Source organism: Mustela nivalis (genome assembly GCF_964662115.1).
Source record: "Mustela nivalis genome assembly, chromosome: 9".
NCBI classification, from domain to species: Eukaryota; Metazoa; Chordata; class Mammalia; order Carnivora; family Mustelidae; genus Mustela; species Mustela nivalis.
The window spans coordinates 69,652,138-69,673,669 of record NC_139028.1 but is presented as its reverse complement, the minus strand read 5'-3'; the positions used below and the strand labels follow the sequence as shown (position 1 = coordinate 69,673,669).

General features: G+C 50.6%; 1 protein-coding gene across 16 annotated transcripts in view; it reads right to left on the bottom strand.

Moving 5' to 3' along the window:
• PPFIBP2 (PPFIA binding protein 2) overlaps nt 1-21,198 on the bottom strand; it is a 149,124-nt gene extending 127,926 nt beyond the window's left edge. For 6 of the 16 annotated variants that reach the window (XM_082682976.1, XM_082682972.1, XM_082682949.1 and 3 more), the window contains exon 1: nt 20,446-20,810. Coding sequence is in view for 7 of the 16 variants with exons in the window: in XM_082682947.1 (XP_082539073.1) it covers nt 20,446-20,517 (72 nt within the window). In the remaining 9 variants the exon portion in view is untranslated. Of the gene's footprint in view, nt 1-20,445; nt 21,146-21,165 lie in introns of those variants that run through there. The other 10 variants (XM_082682947.1, XM_082682969.1, XM_082682975.1 and 7 more) reach the window with 5 other exon arrangements.
• Between the last annotated feature and the right edge of the window lie 334 nt (nt 21,199-21,532).

The following is a 21,532-nucleotide window of genomic DNA, read 5'->3' as shown; positions in this document are numbered from 1 at the left end:
GCAGGCCAGAATCTGTGCCTTTGGGAAGAGGGAGCTGGGGAGCCAGACAGTGTCTAGGGGACAGAGCATCACCAAGCCCCCACCAAGATGCCTCTTACCACTGTGCTTATGACAAGTCCATCTGCATCTTCACTACGGTGGGGGCTCACTACAGCCACTTAGAGAACTTGGGATGGAAGGTTCTTTCCCTTCTTTCTGAGAGTCTCAGAAACAGGAAGTCTAAGGAGTGGACTTAAATGAGTGTCCCCTTCCAGGCTGGGATATGAAGGACCACGCCTCAGCCACACCACCACATGCCAGAAGATCCCGCTGCCTGCCTCGCAGCCCCAAGCCAGCCCCCAGCCAGCTAATGATGGCACGCTACCTTGCACCCTGGTTTCTGCCTGTGTGTAAACATTGCCAGCTACAGGGGCTCACAGAGGGTTTCCCTGGGCCGACAGAAGCAGCAGCTCCCGTGAAAATATTTTGTCCTCATTCCCTCATTTAATCTTCCTGGCCATCGTATGATGGAGAGATTATAATTATCAGGCCCATTTTACAAAAGAGGAGCCGAGATGCAAAGATGTTAAGACGCTACCTGAGGTCACATGGTTGCTGATAGGCCTTCTGAGGAGTCCGGTCTGTCAGCCAGGTCCCTGCTTGCTCGCCCCACCACACCGTCTCACCCTGCAGATCTGCTCTGAGGAGTGAAGGCTGGGAGATGGGAAGCTGGTCTCCATGTCCAAACAGACAGGGCTCAGGGCACTGAGGCTAATAACTACCTTGGCCCATCACCTAGTATCTTCATGGGGACTGTGTGCCCATGAACCCCCTGAACCCCCTTAATCTGTTACAAGATTATATTTTACTCAGAAAAAAGACAACACAGAACAGAAAACAGTTGTCATAAAAATGCATGATCCATAAAAATCAACACATATATAGATTAATTTATCCATTTAACAAATACAATTTGTACCCATTATCTGTAAGACCCTGTGGTAGATGCTAAGAGGAAATTAATGAATGTTATTGATCTACCAAGGGCCCAAACTCTTTCATCTTTCATCCACGTTAATTAGAATGTACACGTTGCTTGTAGACCCGGGCCTCTATCTGGGTCCAAATGGCAGAGCCAACAAAATTTGGCTTTTACCAACTTCGACTTCAGAAATGCATAAAATAATGGTCCAATTTTAAAGTGGTCATAATACTCCTTTGAGAGAAGAAAAACATCATTTCCCTGAAATTCCCATTGTCTCTAAAATTAAGTTCGGATGGCAATTCAGTGCGGATGTCAACTTGACAATATCACCAGCTCAACAGGCAAGTCATAGGTAAAAATCTTCCATGGAAGTGACTTGCGAAGAGAAGATGAGCTTCAAAAATCGACCATTTGCCGATCATTTTGTGGATAGTAAGGCTCAATGTGACACACACTCATTCAAGCGGACAGACAGTCAAAGGGAAGCTGTTAAGTGCCTGGCACCATGGAGGCCCCGGGGATTCCAGAAAGACACATGTGTGCAACAACACAGCACCCAGTGCCCCCCCGGGGGGGAGGGAAGCTGAGCACGCACAGAGCAAGGCAGCAGGAGGAAGGAGTGACGAGTGCAGTGTGGGTGACTCTAGAAAGCGTCAGAGAGGACAGTATGCAGAAATGCGAAAAAAGAAAGGAGTGTGAGTACCCTAAGGTATGCTGGGGAGCAGGTGTGTGCACGCACGCATGTTGTGTGTGTGTGTGTACACACTCATGTATACCTATAGCCTGGCATGACCAGAGAACTGGAAGAGAGTGAGAGCAAATGAGGTTAGGACCAGTTTATGAAGGGTCCCTCGCTTTACCCCTTCTACAACCTGGCCTTTACACATCAGGCAATGGGAGTCACTGCCAGGAAGCCTCCCATCCTTTTCCAGCAATAATGGAGCAGGATGCAAGGACCTTCTCCCTGAAAAGAACCAGGCCATGGCAGCCTGTCCCCTCTGCTGATTACCTCAGGAGCCCTCCCACACCCTCCCCTGACTCCATTTCTCCTTCAGCACCCCGTCATTCTGGACAGCAGGATGGGGCCCTGCCACAGGTCAGCAATCAGCACACAGGACCATCTCCTGACACCCACCCAGGCACCTCCCCAGCTCAGAGCACCTCTGAATCATGAATCACCCCCATCTCCCCCTGCCTGGGGAGGGAGAGCTTTAATCTGGCACACCCTTCCTACCAGACTCCCCTCAGTGCACTACCACATCTTTTACTGGTGAGAAACAGAATCCCTCACTTCCCCTTCTCTCCTCCTCAGACTTCCCCTAATCAAACCCCACGGGAGGCCCAGCCTCTCCATGGTTCCCTCTCTAAACTTAATCTGTCTTTCTCCCCTCTCCCATTCCTTCCTCTTGACCCACACAAACATTAAAGCCTCTGCTCTCCTAAAACACTTCCTTCGGGTACCATCTCACGCTTCTCCTTGGCTTCCCTGACAAAGCACTCACCTCCTGTTCTCTCTGGTACCTCCTGCCATGAGGTCACTGCAGTGCCCTGCTGTGGTCCCTCCCCCCGCCAAGCCACGTGCACTCTTACTCCTGTGACAGGCAGCAAGGGACTGTTTCCCCTGGCTTCTCATCCATACCCAAACCCCACCCCCCCTGTACTCTTCCTTGGGCATTTGGGACAAAACACTCTATGGGTTCTTCCAGGTCCTCCCCCTTCACTAAATGTCCTGTGGGCTGGATTCTGTGCTCAGCTCTCTTCCTGTTTCTTCTGCAGTCGATCCTTGGGCAATCTGTATTTCATCTCCATGTTGAGCACTAGTTAACACCAGACTACCTTGGTAAGCTCCAGACTGAAGTATCCAAATGTTCCTCAGTCTTCTGGGCATTTCTAAGTAGCCCCAGAGATGCAGCACAATCAGAAACTCTCTCAGCGTGGTCCTCTCTCCATGGAGTAGCTCCTTGTCTGCTTGACCTGCACGCCCCGCATTCCCCTGGGACCCTCCCTGGCCTTTCCACAGCAAACAGGTGCCAATGGATTGCTCCAGGCAGGGAGCTCCATCTCCCCCCAACCCCCTAGCTACCCAGCCTATATCCAGGTATCAGAATCTTAGCCTTGGAGGGCCTCCTCTCACCTGAGCCATACTTGGCCTCTCTCACAGCAATCCAGACTCCTGAGTCTGGCATCTAAGACACCTGTTAGCTGACCCCAAACTGTCCTGGACACACGATGGTAATAATAATGGCTGCTACTTCATAAAAACACCTGTTCTGCCCTGAGCTAAGCATGGATAGGTGTCTCCTGCCTCAATATGCATAACTGCTGTTATCCAAATTTTAGAGAAAAGGAAACTGGAGCTTGCAGAGGTTAAGCAACTGGTCAAATCCCCCATCCTGGAAGCAGTGGAGATGGGCCTGAACCCAGGCAGTCCAACTCTAAGGTCAAGTTCTGACCACTCTGCAGCCCTTCCTCACCAAGCCTGGCCACTTCCAACTGCATTCTTCTGACTTCCTGACACTCCAGCCATAGGAGAGCAAGCATTCTCCTTCTGCTGTGCCTTTTTCACACTGTCTCTCAAGCTAAAGGTCCCTTCTTAAAAAAAAAAAAAAAAAAAGAATAAATAAAATAAAATAAAATAAAATAAAAATAAAGGTCCCTTCTCTAGTCTCTGTCCATCAAAACTCATTCAAGGCGATTCTCCTTTCTCCAGGACAGCATTCCCACTCCCCCCTGCCCATGGGCACCTCTGCTGGCTCACAACCCATGCTTACACCTCCATCTGGGTTCTTTCCTGTTGCCATGGAGACATGCAATAGGGCTGACATTCTCCTTCTTTGACCTTGCCTCCTGGGGGCAGCTAAATACCTGACAGAGGGAATGGGGGAAGGAACCCAGCACCTGTGGCTCAGCCCCACCCTTCCCACTCTTTTTGCAGAGTGGCCTTGCCCCAGGGAAGTGGCCTGTCCCCAGCAGGAGGCAGTCATCTAGGTCTCTGACCCAGGTGGATATGCTAACTGAGGAAAGGGACCCACTGGGAACCCTACTGACCACAGTCTCTCAACACCTTTATGAGCCCCACAGCTGGTATCTTAGTCTCTGTCTGACTGACTCCTGCTCTTATTTTTCATCTGGTGCCAAACCCAGAGGGCATTTAAGTAGTCTAAACAACTACCAAACACCCAATAACCTGGATCACTCTCAGTGAAGGACGACAAAGTAGCACTGGCCATAGGACTGGTCAGTGCTGGTCTGTAGGGCACACTGGTGACTGGTGCACCATCTTGTCTCTAGCAAGGAGGACCCAGAGCAGCTTGGGGGAACACCCCTACCATCCGCACAGTGCCCTCTGTCTGGGAGCCCAGCTTCCCAGCAACCTGCAGACGACCCTGTAGCATCCTTCAGTGAGCAGATAAGAAGGGTGTCCAACCCTGCCAACTGCCCTCCCAAGCCGTCCACACCTCACCTGTCCCCTGGCAGACAGAACCTTACCCACTGATAAGAATTGCTAGAAGTGTACTTCCTCAGCCCAGAACACAAAGGAAGCTGCCCTCACTTCCCTTCTCACAACAGAGAACACACACACATGTGCACAATTTTACCTCCAAGGAGGAAAAAAATGGACATAAAGTCATTTCAATGCCTCAACCTGATGACAGACTCAGAGAAATGATTCCAATGTAGCCTCGGCTTGGATATGTTCAAAAAGCTTCATTGCAAAAATTATCTTCTACAAGGGCATCTGGGTGGCACAGTCAGGTAAGTGTCTGACTCTTGGTTTTGGCTCAGGTTGTGATCTCAGGGTGGTAAAATGGAGCCCCATGTCTGGCTCTACACTAGCACAGAGTCTGAGATTATTTCTCTCTCTTTCTCCCTCTGCCCCTCCTGCTCATGTGCACTCGCTCTCCCTTTCCCTCTATCTCAGAGATAAAGAAATCTTTAAAAAAAAATTATCCCTTACAAATATAAAAACCAAGGACTTATTGTTGAAGCTGGTTGATGAGTAAGTTGATTCATTACACAGTTCCTTCTACTTTTGTGTGTTTGAATTTTTTTTTATAACAGAGGGGCTTTTTGTTGCTCGTTGTTTTTTTAAAATCTAGCACTTAGGGATCTGAGCTTTTCCAGAGCAGGGCACGGGATTCTACCTTACCTTGCTGGGGACCAACAGAACCAGAACTGAGGTTCGAACCTAAATTCCTCGTGACACAGACGCTGCCCTTTCCGCAGTGCCATTCAGGCTCCCTAAAGGACCTACCACCTGACCAAATGCTCAGCCCACCCTCATTCAGACCCTCATCGTCTCTCCCTCCCATTGCTAAAGTTGCCTCCTCTAGGCTTCCTGCTTCTGGCTGACTCTCCTTCCTTCAACCCATCTTTCCCAGAGCAGGCAGGATATGTTTTGTAATGCCGATGGCACTACTCCTCTGCTCCCAAACTCTCCATGGCTCCCCACTGCTTCAGGAACAAAGCTGTATTCCATAGCTCAGCTATCCAAGTCCTCCTCTGAGACTGACCCTCCCAACTGCACTTTTCACCATGTTCTCAGTTCAGCCCCCCAAGCCACTTCCTACTCCCTAAATACAGAAGTATTTCCCTGTGTGGGATGCTTTTGTCCAGCCATACTTTCAGATCTCACATATTCTAAGGCCTTCTCAACAGGCATCAACCCAAGGAAGCCTTTCCGGCCACCATTACCCTGGGGCCTGAAGGTGTTGGTGCCTCCCTTTCGTTCTGCCACACTTGGTACTCACTTTTATCATCCCACTTACAGCTCTGGTTATACAAATCCTCAAAATTAAGATGCTTGAGAGCAGGGAGTATATGCTATTCGCCTTTCTATCCTCAGAGCCCAGCAATGAACCTGACAAAGGCAGACACTCAGGAAACGCTGGCTGACACAAAATGTTAAGTGTGAGCGCTGAGTGGAGGGCAAAGGGAGAAGGGTGTGTGAAAGAGAGACCTTGGCTAGTTTTCTGAATAAGGGTGGGGGGTGTCTACAGCAGCCTCTCCCCTCTCACTCTCTCTACACATAAGGCCCCTCTCTTTGTGGCCTGACAATCAGAGGCTAGGAGGACTGGCCATGGTCGGCCCTGGCAGGACTGAGAGACAACGGATGAACTCAAGGATATTTCCACAGAAACAACGGGAGAAGAGGATGTAACTTCCCCTAACAGATGATAAAACCAGGCATTTCTCCTTATTCTATTATTTTCGAATGCTAGGCAACAAGAAAAAAAAAAAAAAACACACATCTGAATTGGCGAGTTTTCTTGTCATCTAGAATGTTCAGGGGCCTGATAGCCTGTAGCCAGCTACCTCCTACGAGCCTTCCGAGCTGCCTGGCGAGGAATACAGACCCCAGAATTTGGCAGTCTCTGGATAAACATGAACTGCATTAATCAAAATTTATTCTGTATTTTGAACCTTCATTTCAACACTTGTCAAACAGTTTAATTTGGAATCAATGCAATAGTTTTCCTTTTGCATGAGACCAGTAGGAGACAAAGAATTTTCCTGAAGTCAGGCTGTGTGTGCTGGCAACGAGAGCCTGGCTCTGGCCTCTGTCAGAGGAGAAGGGGGCTTCCTCTGCACGCCCAGGCTGGAGGGTATTAGTAGGGTAGTAGCAGCTCTGTCTTCACTGGAGGGCCGAGGCCATGTGGGAGCCAGATGAAGACAGCACACAGAACCCACGGCTGCCAGAGAGCCCAAACAACCAGGGAACTTGCCTAGCCTGGGCTTCATGGAGCTGAGCCTTTGCAAGAGGCCAGTCAAGCTTCTCCACTGGCTGCCTTGAGCCTACCTGCCTCTCCCACTCCTTGGCAGGACCAGCACCGAGTGCCTCTCCATCCTTCACTGCACATGGAGGCTTGTTCACTGAGGATTCTGAAAAATACCCTGTTATAGGCCAAATTGTATCCCCTTCCTCAAATTTTATGTTGAAGTCTAACACCCAGGACCTTAGAATGTGACTGTATTTAGAAGTAAGTTCTTTAAAGAGATAACTAAATTAAAAAGAGGTCATGGGGTGGGCCCTAATCTAATCTGACTGGTATCCTTATAAGGACACAGACAGATACAGCGGAAAGACCATGGGAGGACAAAGGGAGGTGACCATTTACAAGCAGGCCTCAGAAGAAACCAACCCTGTTGACACCCTGATCTTGGACTTGTGGCCTCCAGAACTGTGAGGGAACCAATTTCTGTTGTTTCGCCAGCCAGTCTGTGGAGCTTTGTTACAGCAGGCCCAGAGGGCTAGTGCATGCCCCAGTCTGATCCTGGCCGCACCAACCTGTTGCAACAAGGCAGCCTCCTGTCCGGAGATGTGGGGCTCTGTTCCCATCCAGACCTGCTCCCTTCCCTCGAAGTCTGAGGAAGACTTTGCTTTGCATCTTCAGACCTTAAACAACATCCAGGTATGGAGAGTCTCTAACAGTCCTTTATTTATCTTTTTGTAAGTCAGCCCTGTGTCAGGCATGCCCAGGGAGTGAGGCCACCAGCAAGGCCAGACTGGTACCTCTAAGAAGGAAACCCTTCTAGATGCCGTAGCCTGACCAGCAACCTGTCGAGCCTCATTCAAGGAGCCAAGCACCCTAGACCCAGCCATCTTTGCCTCCACCCAGTTCAACAATTCCAGTCTGTGACAAAGGGGGGGAAGGAGGGGCAGGCCCCAGCCCCTCAGCTCAGCTCACCCATCACAAGACATCTGCCACCAGGATTGCTTCCCTCCCCCGACAGCACTTAGGCCAGAATGATTCAGGGACTTTCCCAAGAAAAGTGATCCAGGAATCCCCCATTCACGCACATAGTCCCTCAGATCAAGGACAAGTTGGCTAGAGAATTACATTGTATTCGGGTCTCCCCTCTCTGGAGGCCCACAAGGTCTTCTCCTAGACGTCTGTCAGTCTGACCCCAGGGGAGTGGGAGCATCTACAAGAGCTCCTGGGGACCTCTCTCCATCTTCCACACTTCTTGTCCACAAAGCAGGGCTGTTCTCCCGGGGGAGATACCTGAGCAGGGCCTGAGACTCATGGCGAAAGGTATAGAAAGGGGTCCCAGCAGGGGAAGGCAGCACAACAGGAATCCCCCCTCCCGACCCACCCCTGTTCTGAGCCTGAACTCCTGTACTCCTTTCCTTACCCCCAAGGAGTGGAGCAGGAGGCAAGAGAGAGAGTCCAACCTTTGTAGTCACACTGACTGGGGCTTAAATCCTGCCTCTGCTACTCACGGCTAGGTTAGTTTTGACCTTGGGTAATATATATTAACCTCTCAGGTTACTGTGTAACAAAGATAATAATGTCTGCCTCACACTGGGTGGGTCAGAGGGTTAGCAGAGAGGACAGAGTAAATCAGCTGGCCGGGAGCCTGGCCCCGTAAACAGGCAATGCTCGCCTCTCCCTCTTAGAGAATATGGCCCTAACTGCAGTATTCCAACAGATGGATTTAGCCAAGACCCCTGATGGGTGAGGGGGAATGAGGGGGATAAATATATGACACTGACTACCTTTGAGAAGTTACCAAATCCCTCAGAGCCAGCCCCCCACGTGGCAGCCCGGGGCTCCACACTCAGTACCCCTGCTGTGGGCCTTCAGTGTCTGTCTAGCAGTATCTGAAAGGAAGGTCCAGGCCACCAGCTCTTCCGGAGCAGAAAGTTTCCTACTGATCTGATCGTGTGCTTCCTTGTACTGCCCCTTGGCACCTTCCTCAGCCATTGCATCGGGGGCCCCTGGGCATCCCACTTAGGGACGGTGAGCAGGCATATATTCACAAGCCACTGTGGGCAGGCACCTGGGAGAGAGCCGGCGAGTGGGGAGGCAGATCTGGGAGACCCCAAACACAAAGGCTACAGCTAAAGACGGGCTCCAGGGGTCAGGGACAGGAAGGGCCATTCCTGACCACATTCATGGAGCAGGAAGCCCCTGGCCCTGGGCACTGGCATCAAGAGAGAGCCCCTTTAACTCAGAGGTGTCAGAGACAGAAGATGGTCAAGCTGTACTGGTGTCCCAGAGAGTCCCCACCGTTGCTCCCCATGGACATCACACTTCCAGGACACCTACAACCAAGCAGGCAACTGCCCCTGGAGACACTTGGGGAAGGTTTGCACACACACAGCAGGTCACAGTGAAGCAACAAGAGATGTGTCTCCTGTAGCCTGCAGAAACCTTGTCATGAACGCCATCCCTCATTCAACTGTCACAAGATTTATTTAAAATTCTCTGTCAAGGGCGCCTGGGTGGCTCAGTGGTTAAGCCGCTGCCTTCGGCTCAGGTCATGATCTCAGGGTCCTGGGATCGAGGCCCGCATCGGGCTCTCTGCTCAGCAGGGAGCCTGCTTCCCCCTCTCTCTCTCTGCCTGCCTCTCTGTCTACTTGTGATCTCTCTCTGTCAAATAAATAAATAAATAAATCTTAAAAATAAAATAAAATAAAATAAAAAAATAAAATTCTCTGTCAAATACAAATATCCATGACAGTTGTGTACTGGATTTGTGACCCTGATGCAGCTCTTAACAGTTTTCAAAGGGCTCCTGATTCACAGGGAGGATGCGGAGGGAGAGCTTTGTCTCACCTGCAGTCCCATTAACACGAGATCCCAAGTCACTGCAGCTCAGATATTACCCGAATGGCACCCCAGCCTCCCTGAGGTGGTCTTCTCAGGCTCTTGTCTCTGGGCTGAGGGGAAGCATCCCACTGGGCAGCTGGAAGGACCCCAGGTCCACCCTGAGGAAGCAGGGTGCAGCTGCCAGGGCCAGATCTGGGTTCTGAGCTCTGCTGCAGGGAGGAGGGGCAGCCACGCTGAACACAGGATGGGGTTCTGGGCAGACCTGATCAGCAACATGGACTGGCTGGCTCTATGGTTTACAAGGTAAGGAAGAACCCCAACTTCAGCAGGCAGCCACTACCAGCACCCACCTGCTCAGAGCCTGAACATGCCTGGTGGAAACAATGCTCTCCTTCACGCAGCATCCAGCCCCCACTCCATGCTCCTGCACGGGCAGGCTCTCTGCCCGCTTACTGAGCTGTGCTGGCCCCTCCTCTCCACCCACACCCCCACCTGGGTTCCTGCGGAGGCTCTTCTGACTCCCATCCCTCACCCCACCTTTCCAACCCACCCCAGAGTACCCCCTTTACTGCCGACACTCTGGGGTCCCCAGCCAGGCAGTCCACATTACTGATCAGGTCCCCAGCAGATGAGGTGGGCTGTAAGCAACCTGTTACTAATGACAGAACAGCTAAAGCCAAGAAGCTTTTTGTATAAATTAGAGAAGATCCCAGGTTATCTTGCCCCATTCTAATATACTTTATTGAGTGCGTGGAATTCAGCCAGGAAATCAGCAACTGCCTATAGAGCTCAGGAAGTAACAGTTTCTACGACACTATGCAACCTCCTCTATTTTAGAAATTTATCTCTAAATAGGTCTCTCTGTGTGTACGTATATATTTACTGGGGCTAACTACGTGTCCTTAATCTGGCCAAGTCCACCAAGCGCTTCTCACAGGTTAATGTCATCTGACACGTGCAGCCCGAGTGGCTTCCTGCCCCAGCATGAAGGCTTGATCTTTGTGGTAAACTTAAGACTCTGAATAATCTGACCTTTCAATGCGGTGGCAAGATAGAATGGAAAAAACATGGGCTTGAGGATCAGGTAGACTGGGCCCAAGTCTTATTTCAGCGTCCTGCCAGCTGCAGAACCTTGGGAAAAGTCACTTTTCCTGAGTCATTTTCCTCTTCAGTGGGGACTTAATAAATGATGATTTCTAATCCCCAGTTCCCTGTATAACCCCACTCCTTGGTTACACCAAACCAAACCACTGGCTGTTGTCCACATATGCTCTTTAATTTACCGTTCCTCTGGTTTTCTTTGTCCACTGCTGTCCCCTCTGCTAGAAATACCGTGGACCCAGAGAAAGGGGTGTCTCTGGTCCCTCTGTTTCCTTCAAGACACATCTCAAAGGCTACCTCCTCAGCAAACCAAGTGCCCCAACCTCTTCTCTGAATGTTCCCCGTGTTCTCTCTGTGGTTAGCATTGCCAATTTTGAGGAAGGGGTACAATCCTGAAGTTGGACCCAAGCAGTGGACATGTCTTACTCATCTCAGGTTCCTGCAGTCCTCAGCACAGATGGTCAAAAATCATTCGGTGACGGAAATATTAAATGAGGTCATGAGTCTCCTGGCTCCAGAGCACTTAGAATTAGGCTCCACCTTTGTTCCTAAAAGGGGGAGTTGCCCTGGATCCAGGGGGCCGGTTCTGACTTGAGGGCCTCCATGGCCTCCCTCCCTGCCACCCAGGTCAGGAGAGGATACCCCTCAGGCATCCACGTTGCTTAACCACAGCGCTCTCCATCCTCCACCCACGCACCCCACCCGAAACCTCAGCCTAGCTGAATAAGGCCCCACTGCCCACAGCCCTTCCTGGGCAAATCTTGGGGCTAGAAGCTGGCTCTGGGGCCCAGACTGCAGACAGACAGTTAGACTTCCCAGTGTCGTCCCCACTGCCTTCCTAGATGGCTCTCTCCTATATCCACCATCCCTTCTTCGATGCTGCAATCCCAGTGCCTCGGACCACATGGCCCGGGTTCTTTAGACACCAGGATGCTGTGTTCTTGAAATCTTCGAGGGGTGACCCTGAGTCTGCAAGAGGCTTCAAGCCCCGTGAGGGGGCTGGGCCAAGGCAGGTATCCGCAGAGAATATACAGAGTATAATCACTTCTTCGGGATCCCAGGCCTTGAGTTTCAGGTCACAAAACCATTTTTCCTCAGAGCCTTTCCTCTCTCCCAGGACATTACTGAGCAGGACTTCAGCCTGTAACTTGGGCCAGAGAAGGTCTTCCACAACTTTGGGACCATGCTTCCCAGCCTCCTGTCTTCGTTCCACCTCAGAAGCCAACCATCTCCACAATCCTGCTGCACTTTCAGTTCAAGCTCTTAGAAAACCCTGCCTCCCCTGCAATTTGGCCAACTTCTCTCTAGTGAAGACCACTTGGACAACACCTTCTTGAGGTAAGACTGCAACACAGGCTCTGAGACCTTGCCTTCGAGATAAGCTTAAGTTATGCAGAATTTCTTACCCCACAAAACTTCTCACAAAGAACTGAAATCTGCCTCCTCCTTAATTCCCTCTGCCGTCCCCACCACGGACCCCCAACTCTACCCTCTGAGCAACACAGAACAAGATGGCTCTGTCCCCAAGCTGAAAATCACAATCACAGCCCCAGTGTCTTCCTATCAGTCCTTAGGTCCTTTCAAAGCTTGCAGGACACAGACTCTGGCTTTGGGGCACTAAACACCCCTCTTCCACCTGCTCCCAGAATGTGGTGTGTCCAGTTTTGGCCAGTACAGAAAAAAGAGGGATGATCTTCTAGCAAGGTCTAAAGCCAGGACTTCTATTAATGAACCAGGCTGACTTCTATGGGCTTTTCCATGTGGCCAGGTAGGAAACCTATACCACTGATTTTTGGAGTCTACAGATAGGACTATGCACTTCCCCCTACCACATCTCATTGAGCTGGTTTGGGTTTTCAGTCTTCCCTGCTGCCTTTGTGCTGTACATTGGTGACCAGCCATCTGAAACCAGGCTGTTTCCCACCAGTCATGCACTTCTGCCTCTTGGACTTCCGGCTCACCTCCACCATGGCTGTCCTTTTGAGTCACACCTGGAGGCCCAGGGAATGCTCCTTCCCTGAGATTTTAGAATGAGTCCTCTAGATGATATGTCACTCTTCTTGACAAAATTTTCTCTTCCAGGCTTCCTGAGAAGAGGACAACATGATAACAACCCCAACTGCTGACTACGTAGGCTATGCCAAGCACTGCAATCCACAATCAACACTACGTGTATCACCTCATTAAAATCTTCACCAGAAGCCAATGGAACAGGCTTATTGTTCCCATTGAACAGATGAAGAACTTAAAGCTCAGGGTAGCAACAGCAAGTCCGTGAAAAGTGGCCTTGAAAGAGAGGCTGTATGGTTCGAAGTCTACACACTTGAGCAAGTGGGGTCCTCGGAGATCAGGGAGGCCCTCACGGTGGAGGAAGGTGGGAGCCCGCCATGCTGGGAGGCTGGGGGCAGTAGGCAAGACTCATCTCCTCATCTCCAGAAACAAGACAATAATCCCTGCCTGAGGCATTGTGCGGGCCCAGTGAGCTGGCGCAGGGAAAACCTAGACAGACACACGGGGTGGTGGTGGTTGTTACTGTGTGAGCGCACTGCATCGAAGAACCAGATGTCTTGGCTGATCACAGGAAGAGCTTATGTAATAAAACTTTTTCATGACATCCCATCAAGGTCAGGTGTCAGAGCCAAGAATGATTCCTCTGCTTTGGTAAAATGTTGAATTAGAAGAATCTGCCTTTCTTGCCCAAATTCAAGTTCTAACCCTGCTCCTACTGCAGCCCCCTCTCCCTGATCCTCTCCTGCCTCCCATTACCCGCCCTGGTCACTTACTTAATCCAGAGCCAGATACCACACTTCTGGTATGCCCAAGACAGTCCTGCCACCCCACATCCCACCGAGCTCAGTATCTGTCTGCCTCCTTTCACACTCAAAAGTATCCCAATTTCGACAATAAATTAAATCTAATACTTGGAGGGGTTTTGTTTGTTTGTTTGTTTGTTTTTACAAAAAAAAAAAAACACTTGAATTTTCTGGCACCTATTTCCCTCCCATATGATGGGAGTAGTATCACTCACCGTGTGAGACAAGCCCTTTGTAAAATCCACCAAAGCGGGGCACTCCCCCTCTCCTCCCTCTGGAGGCAGCTTTCTGTTGCCTCATACACCCACACCTCTGCTGTCTTCATGAAGCAGTGCAGTGTCCAGCTAGCTATTCACGCCAAAAGCTCCTTGAGTCAGGGGAAATGAGGGAAGGAAAGCGCTGCCCCTGGAAAGAGAGCAAGTGCCACATGCACATGTAGGAAACAAAGGGAGCTCATTTTTGGAGTTCTGGCCTGAGCTGCAGCTCTGCCCGTCTCTTTTCCCCAATTCTGACAATAGGCCTCTTGGCTCCTACAGGAGTACCTCTCTCTCCCCCTCCCTCCCTTCCTGCCAGCTTGCCTCCCTTCCTTCCTTCCTCTCTCTCTCTCTCTCTCTCTCTCTCTCTCACACACACACACACACACACACGCACGCGCATGCACGCACATACGGTCTGTCAGCCTCAGGAGTTCCTTTTGGCAGTCTTCTAGGCTTTTCTGCCAGAAGCAGGTTGCAGACGTTTGCTAAGACCTCTGGATACCAGTGCAGTCCCAGGAGTGGCCCTCCCAGTCAGAGCCGTCCCTGCCCAGCTACATGCAACTAGTATATTCCAAACATGCACAGAAGTCGCCGCCATGGACTGATGCATTTGCCCGAGAGTCAGGGCAGGAGTCTGCACTCTGTGCCCCGAGGACACTCCCAGCAACCATTAAGCCATGGCTATCCCTGGGCAGACAGAGAGCAAGCCCAGGATCCGGATCGCCCCTTCCCTCTGCCTGTCCTCATCAGCAGGAGGAAACAGATTCACCCCAAGCAGAGCGACGTGGGACCTCCTTGGCAGCTACAGGCCAGAGGGGAGAGGCTAGGCTACCATCACTCCCCTTAGCCTCACCTGGGTTAACAAGCTGTTCTGGAGATTTGTCAGAAGGCCCTCCACCCACCCACCTCTGCCATGAGTCATTCCTGAGACTCGGACAACCCAGATCTCAAGTCTGCAATCTCTAGCTGTCCTTTACCGTGGATGAGCAGCTCTGCATACATTTTTCTATCAGTAAAAATAAACAAATTAATAGCAAAAAGCAAAAACTCAAAACAAGATAAGGCAGAAACTTCCCAGATGCAGCTGTATAGTTCCAAAGAGCCACGAGGCTTGATAAGTTTTCCCTCTAGGTTGAATTCCAGCACTCCTTGTCTTTGTTTTCCTTTGACAATGACCACACACCAGGCAATACTCTAAATGATTCTCATGCATTAACCCAGCTCTGTCTCATCAAACTAAGGTGATCACTGACCCAAAGGAAAGGCAGAATCTGCCCCGGGGAGGCTGGGGGCGCAGGAGCACCGCCAGGCAGAAAGGTGTGGAAGGGAGAGGTGAGGAGGAAAGGAAATGCAGCCTCCGGCCACGGAGTCTCCAGGCAGCATTGCAGATTCTAGATAAGGTCCTCTCCCCTCATGGGACAGCTAGGGCCCTCCACCAACCATCTGGATCCCTGACACAGGCCCTACACAAGGGCCTATGCTCAGAGCCACCCACCACCCCCACTCCACCACACCACAGCCAACTTCTACTGACTGATTGGATGGGTCCCTAAAATTTGCCAAGGGTTTGAAAAAGGGTTTGGGTCTTAGAATACATCCTTCTGGAGAACTGAGAGAGGGGTGGTTATACTCCCAGAAAATCCATTTAGTACATATTACCCACACTGAGCACTAACAAGTGTGGGTGTCCATGCCATAAAGCACTCCCTGCTCCCCAATAGCCCACACACGCCTGGGCCACAGGACAGAGAGGACTCAGGAGCCTTCACACCTACACTGGCCTTGGCCACCACAGATATTTCTCTTCTGAGTCCTTGACCTGGAAGATTCCAGGCTTAGCTATTCTGCAGACTGAATTCACCCCAAACCTGGTCTCTTTCCTGTTTTTCACTGCCTAATGGAATCTCCATCTGGACCTTCTGGCAGCTCTACTCTGGCCAACTCATGGTGCTCCAAAGGATAAAGCCCCAGGCCAGAGGGCCAGGCAGCCTGGGTTCTACCACCAGGAGCAGGTAACCCTAGATAGGTTCCTCTGGTAGCTTCACCATCCATGTGTGTATATGATGTGTGTCTATATATATGATGCAATAAAGTACCCACTTCTCTTCTGATTCCAAAAGGAACTAACCATCCTCACTTCCCTTCCCCCTTCCAAGAATCTCCTCCATGCTCTCATGCTACTGACAATGCCTCATTCTTCTCCCAGCACACTAGCACAAAGTGTCAGTGTCCCATTTGCTGCCTTTCCCTCTCCCTCAAATCCAATCACTCAATCCTGCAGGATTTCTTGGCAAGATTCTTCTCCATCTCCACTGCCACTGCCTTAATTCACATCCTACGCTACCTCCATGAGTTATTCCAACAGCATACTCCACAGGAGGTTGCTTCCTGTCCTTCCATGCTGCCCTTGCCAGCCCTGGATCATCCTGAAAGCAGAGATTTCTCCATGTCTTTTCCACATTAAAAGACCTTCAGGATCATGGGAATTAAAATCTCAGTTCTTTAGCCGCAGAGTTCAAGGCCTTCCATGACCTCACCCCCGCCTGACTCCAGTCTCACCTCGCCCAGTGTCCCCTCCCCACCCCACCCTCGACTCTAGCCCTATGGGCCACTCCTCACTGGGCCTGTCCCAGACTTTCAGGTTGTCCTCTTGCTTCTTCCCTCATCTCTGGTGCAAAAGGGCCTACCCCTTTCCGCCTCTTCCAGGGCAAACACAGCAAAAAAGGCCAGCTCAGGGTCTGTGTTTACCACAAACTCTTCCTGCACATCTGCTAAGTGTAGGGCTGCACCCAAGGACTGAAGGAGGCCTGGAGCAGCTCACAGTCTGGAGCAGGTGTGGACAGAGATAATGCAAATAAAGTGCCTAAGTATCACAGCTGAGTTCTCTATGTATGCCCCAGAGAGAAGAGTCCCAGTGCCTTGGAGATGGGAGGAAGAGAGGGGTTTCAAGGGTTTGATTTGCATCCTGAAGTTTTAATAAGAGTTCATTCATCTCACAGAGTGAGACCTTTCCAGGAAGACCTTTCCAGGAAGAGCACATAGCATGTGCAAAGATGGAGAGACACATAAGACAGAAACTGGTGAGCTACTCAGTTTGGGGAACAGTAGGGATACAGCTGTGAGCTGCAGTACTGCCAGTCTTTGCAGGGCCTTCAGTGCCAGACAAGGATGCTACACTTTATCCTACCAAGGAGGCAATGCTACCCCATCTTGTGGAGACCTTCCATCCACAGGTATATTCCAGGGCCCAGATGACTGCACCACGTGGAACATGGTGATTAAGAGCCTGCATCTCTGTGTGCATAAGCATGGATGTGACAGACAAGAGGAAATGAAAGCAAGAATTGAGAGGACCCCAAAATAGGAATTACCTTGGAGTACTAAGTAGAAGTCATGGGTTTCCTGAAGACAAACTGACAGTTCACAGAACCCTGGAAAATTGCAAGGCCGGAAGGAGATCTGGGTCTGAAGCGAAACGATTGCTCTAGGACAGCATCTCCTAGATTCTTTACTGAGTGTGTCAGAGATAAGAATGGATGTCCTGAAGATCCCCAAAGGTGAGTTAAGACCAGGTTTTCGGAGTTTAAAAGGGACACAGCCCGCCCTTCTGAGACCACCTGTGGATTCTTGGAAAACTGAGACCCAGAGGTGCCACCAAGTGTTGAAACCAAAGAATGACACCAGGAAACAAAGTGGAATGGCTCTGAGGAGGAAGCAGGAAAAACAGTGACTCAGGACACCAAGCTGCCAAAAGCTTGCAGTCTAGTTGTGCCCACACCAAGTGGTGACAATGTCACATCTTCCCCCGCTCCCCCACCAGGGGTCACTTCTTGAATGGGGCGCAGTCTGGGAATTTACTAAATGTTTAGATGGTTCCTTAGCTGCATTCATACTAGCTTTTCCTTCTCCTGTGTTGCAAAAGGGGAGTCACCAGAGGATGTAGAGCAGGGAAGTGTTATGAACAGATCTGTATTTCAGGAAAAAAATTTTTTTCAATGGCCACGTCAAAACCGATTTCCAAATTTTACAACAAATGTTATAGCCTCAAGGGCATGCCATTCTTCTCTAAAGCTGAATTCTCTCAGAATTATTTCCCCCTCCTCAGTTCTACAAGCTGTGCAGTCACTCTAAAAATAGACACCAGCACTCCCTGAACCCTTGGCCATAGATTCCATCTCTCTAGAGTCTCTCCTACCTGTCCCACTCTTTCAGGCCCAATAGAAGGCCTTCCCCTGATTGACCTTCAACGTCCTAACTAGACCCCCCTCCCTGTGCCTGCCCCCACCACCCCCACTCCTTCCCACAGCACAGCCACAGTGGGCTTGAGCAGGCCCCACCTCGGCCCTCACTGGAATCCCCAGGGGAAACTTGGAAACACCAAGCCAGACCCAGACCCACTTCGTTCCAAATAGTTTAAAAGCTCCCCAGGTTTGCAAACAACAGCCCTTAATCCTTGCCAGAGACAGTGAAGGGCACCACCCTAGAACTTTTTAGAAATGTAGGTCAGACCCCATTGGCAGACCTAGGAGTCAGAATCTGCATTTGAACAAGATCCCCTAGTGCTCTTAAGCTTGTTAAAGGTTGAGAAGCTCAGCTCCAAGGTGTTGCCTGATCATTCAGTTCACAAATATTTCCTGGATTTTCTCCACATCAGGCCATGGGTTAGGATGGCCAAGGACCAAGGTCCTGGACTTTGAGAAGCTCCCCAAGAACCATCAGTTAATCTCTTGCTTAAAATCTCTCATTGGCTACCATGTTTTCCAATTCTGGACTTCTGCCTTCAAAGCCCACTGGGGCCATGCTTCATCCTTGTCACCAGCTTTACTGCCCAGCACTCACCCTGGGAACCCAGTTGGGCCACTTGCCACTTCTCATGGCTAGCTGGTGTTTGCCTGCCTACACAGCTCTCAGCCCACACCACGCTCTACCCGTCTCTGCCTGGAGACACCCGTCCAGGAGAAATCCTCTCACTCCCAGGAGAAATCCATCACACAAGTCATCCACTTCTTGAAATTATCCCAGATCTTCCCTGGTCAGATGAAAGATGGGAATTCCTGCAGCACCTGGGTGGCTCAGTCTGTTAAGCATCTGCCTTCCGTTCAGGTCATGATCCCAGGGTTCTGGGACTGTACCACACTGGGTTCCCTGCCCAGTGGGGAACCTGCTTCATCCTCTCCCTCTGCTGCTCCCCACCCCCACTTGTTCTCCTTCTCTCTCTCAAATAAATAAATAAAATCTTAAAAAAAAAAAAAAAGAAAGATAGGAATTGCCACAACTCTTTCCTCTTCACTCTCTCGTTTGCATTTATCTCACTCATTCTACTCAGTCTTAGAGCCACCACACTTGCCACAGCTGTCCTAGCAGAGATCATGATTCTCAGTTTGTCTCCTCAGTATTATATACAATAAATGCATTAATATAAATATTATATTAATATAGTTATATTACAATATAACATAATTAGGTGATATATTATCTATAATATAAAAATTAATATAAATATTAAACACAAAATATATTATAATACAATAATTATAACTGGCACATCATCAAATCTCTAAGTAAAAATAATAATAATAAATGTGTTGATAAAATCATGGATGGATGGAGTAAATGAGAAATTCATGTCTCTCATTTCCCACTTCAAGGTCGTTTAAATATGAATTTAAGCAGAATACTAATGGGCTGCCTCTCAAGTCCCAAAGAAAAACAATCTCTAAATTAAATGCTATTTTATGTTTTCTATATTCTCTCTCTATATATATATATTCTATATATTGCTATATTCTATATTTTCTATATTATAATCAAAGACAGAATATACTGAAGATGAATTTTGTGCACAACTACCTTTCTGTAGTTGGGCATTTAACTTCACAAAATGCAACATAAAATTTGTAAACACTTGAGATTTGTATTATGATCAGTTAAGGAACTGGGAAAGGAAAGAAACAGATGAAGAGAAAGATAGGATGTGGACTTAGAAATATGCAAAGAGGGATGGACCTATACGACATAACCAGCTGCTCTATAAGTAGAAATACAATATTCTGGGTCTGTTTTTTAAGAGGATTAAAGACTAGCTGGAATCCTTGTTTCAATCCCCTGCAAACTTTGGAAATTCTACTTTTTCAAAACATAGAATCATATTTTCATTTGAAGAAAAACTGCAGGTCTGGAGATGGGATGTCAGGAGGGAGAGGAGGAGCCCACTTTCAACTAGCACCTTCCCCATCTGGCAGTCTACTGGGACGCAGTGGCTTGAGATTTGGGGCACGTTGCGTTTTCGCAATTACAGAGTTGGTCTCAGTAAAGGCGTTGCATCTGAACACACTCGAAGAGATGATTGGACAAACAGACCCTAAACCGGCCGACCACCCTGGGCTCTCGACATTACGCCGGTGCTTCGCTGACATACCGCACAGAAATGGGACTGGCCATCCCGCATCTCCAGGGCCAAGCTGGCACCTGCAAGGGCGCGCGGACTGTCTGTAAATTCCGGGCAGATTTGGGTGGAAATTCGGAGCAAATCCGCAGGAGTTATACCCTCCTCCCAGAATTCTGGCCAGGGAAGAGGAAGAGGGTTCCTGTTCTCTCGCCTGGGACACGCTCTGGGACCCTCACTGGCACTGACTCCCACTCCTCGGATGGTTCTTGAATCTGGGGGCTTTCGGTTCCCCAGGCAATGCCCCCGCGGGGGCTCCCGGTCTGAAACGCGCAGGGGACGTGGGGCGTGGGGAGAGCCCACTGACCTGGGTGCAGGGCTCCTGTCCGGGCGGATCAGGTGTGCGGGCCGCTCCCGTGTCCCTCCCACCTCCGAACATGAGAGGCGAGAACCGAGCTGCAGGCCACTGACCCACCGACCAACTGACCGACCAACCAGCGGACCGAGCGGCAGCGGCCCGGTCTGGAGCCCACGTGACGGGGGCGGGACCCACGGGAGGCTCGTCCCGGAGCGCCGGCTTTCTCCCGCCCTCCTTCCCTTGGGACCGCCCCTCAAATCCCCTTTCCTCTCCCGCGGCGCGGCAGCCGGCTGGGACCCATCCGCCACCGGTTCCCTTTCCTCTGGGACCTGCCTCTTCAACCCCGCCCCTTCGAACCTGCTTTCGCCCCGTCTGCCCAGCCGCGGCCCCGCCCCCTGGAACGTGTTTAGAGTCCGCAAGCCCCGCCTCCCAGGAGGCTCCGCCCCAATCAGCCCCGCCCCACTCCTGTCACCTCCCTCTCCCGCACCCTTCCGGCCCCGGGGAGACCGACGGGCGGGTCCCAGCGCTGGTGCTGTCAGTCCGCTGGGCTTCTCCAGCCCGTCAGCGTCGTTCCCCGGCCGTAGGAAATGGAAAGAAGGAAACAGAAAAGCAATTTGTATCGAGAACTGCAAACAGAGAAAAGCCACAGGAAGACCGATTAGAGGCGTACTCAGAACAGCAATCCTTTGGGTGTTCGGAGCAACCCCCCCCGCCCCTCACCGCGCCGACGCGTGCGACGCAGTCCAAATTGAGGTTGGCCCGAGCTCTGCCTCGTTCCCGGTCTTTACAAAAAAACCGGTTGGAAGGCTCTGAGTCAACCTAGCTAGCGTCTGGGCGCGCTTGAAACCCGCTATCTGGAGTGGAGTTCCCCCTAGTGGTCAGCCCCAACCAAAGACATTTGCTCTGGGTCTTGGGAACAGCTAAGGACAAGAAGCACTTCCCGGTGCTCAGCACCAAGGCGGCATTCATTCCCCAGACAAGAGAAAAGCTTTGGCACCTAGGACCACTCGAACAGGAGTGAATTCTAGAATCAGGGCAGGACTGGACCCTGGAGACTCAGTTCAACGCTTTCCCCCAGTGTATGGCCTGAATCCCC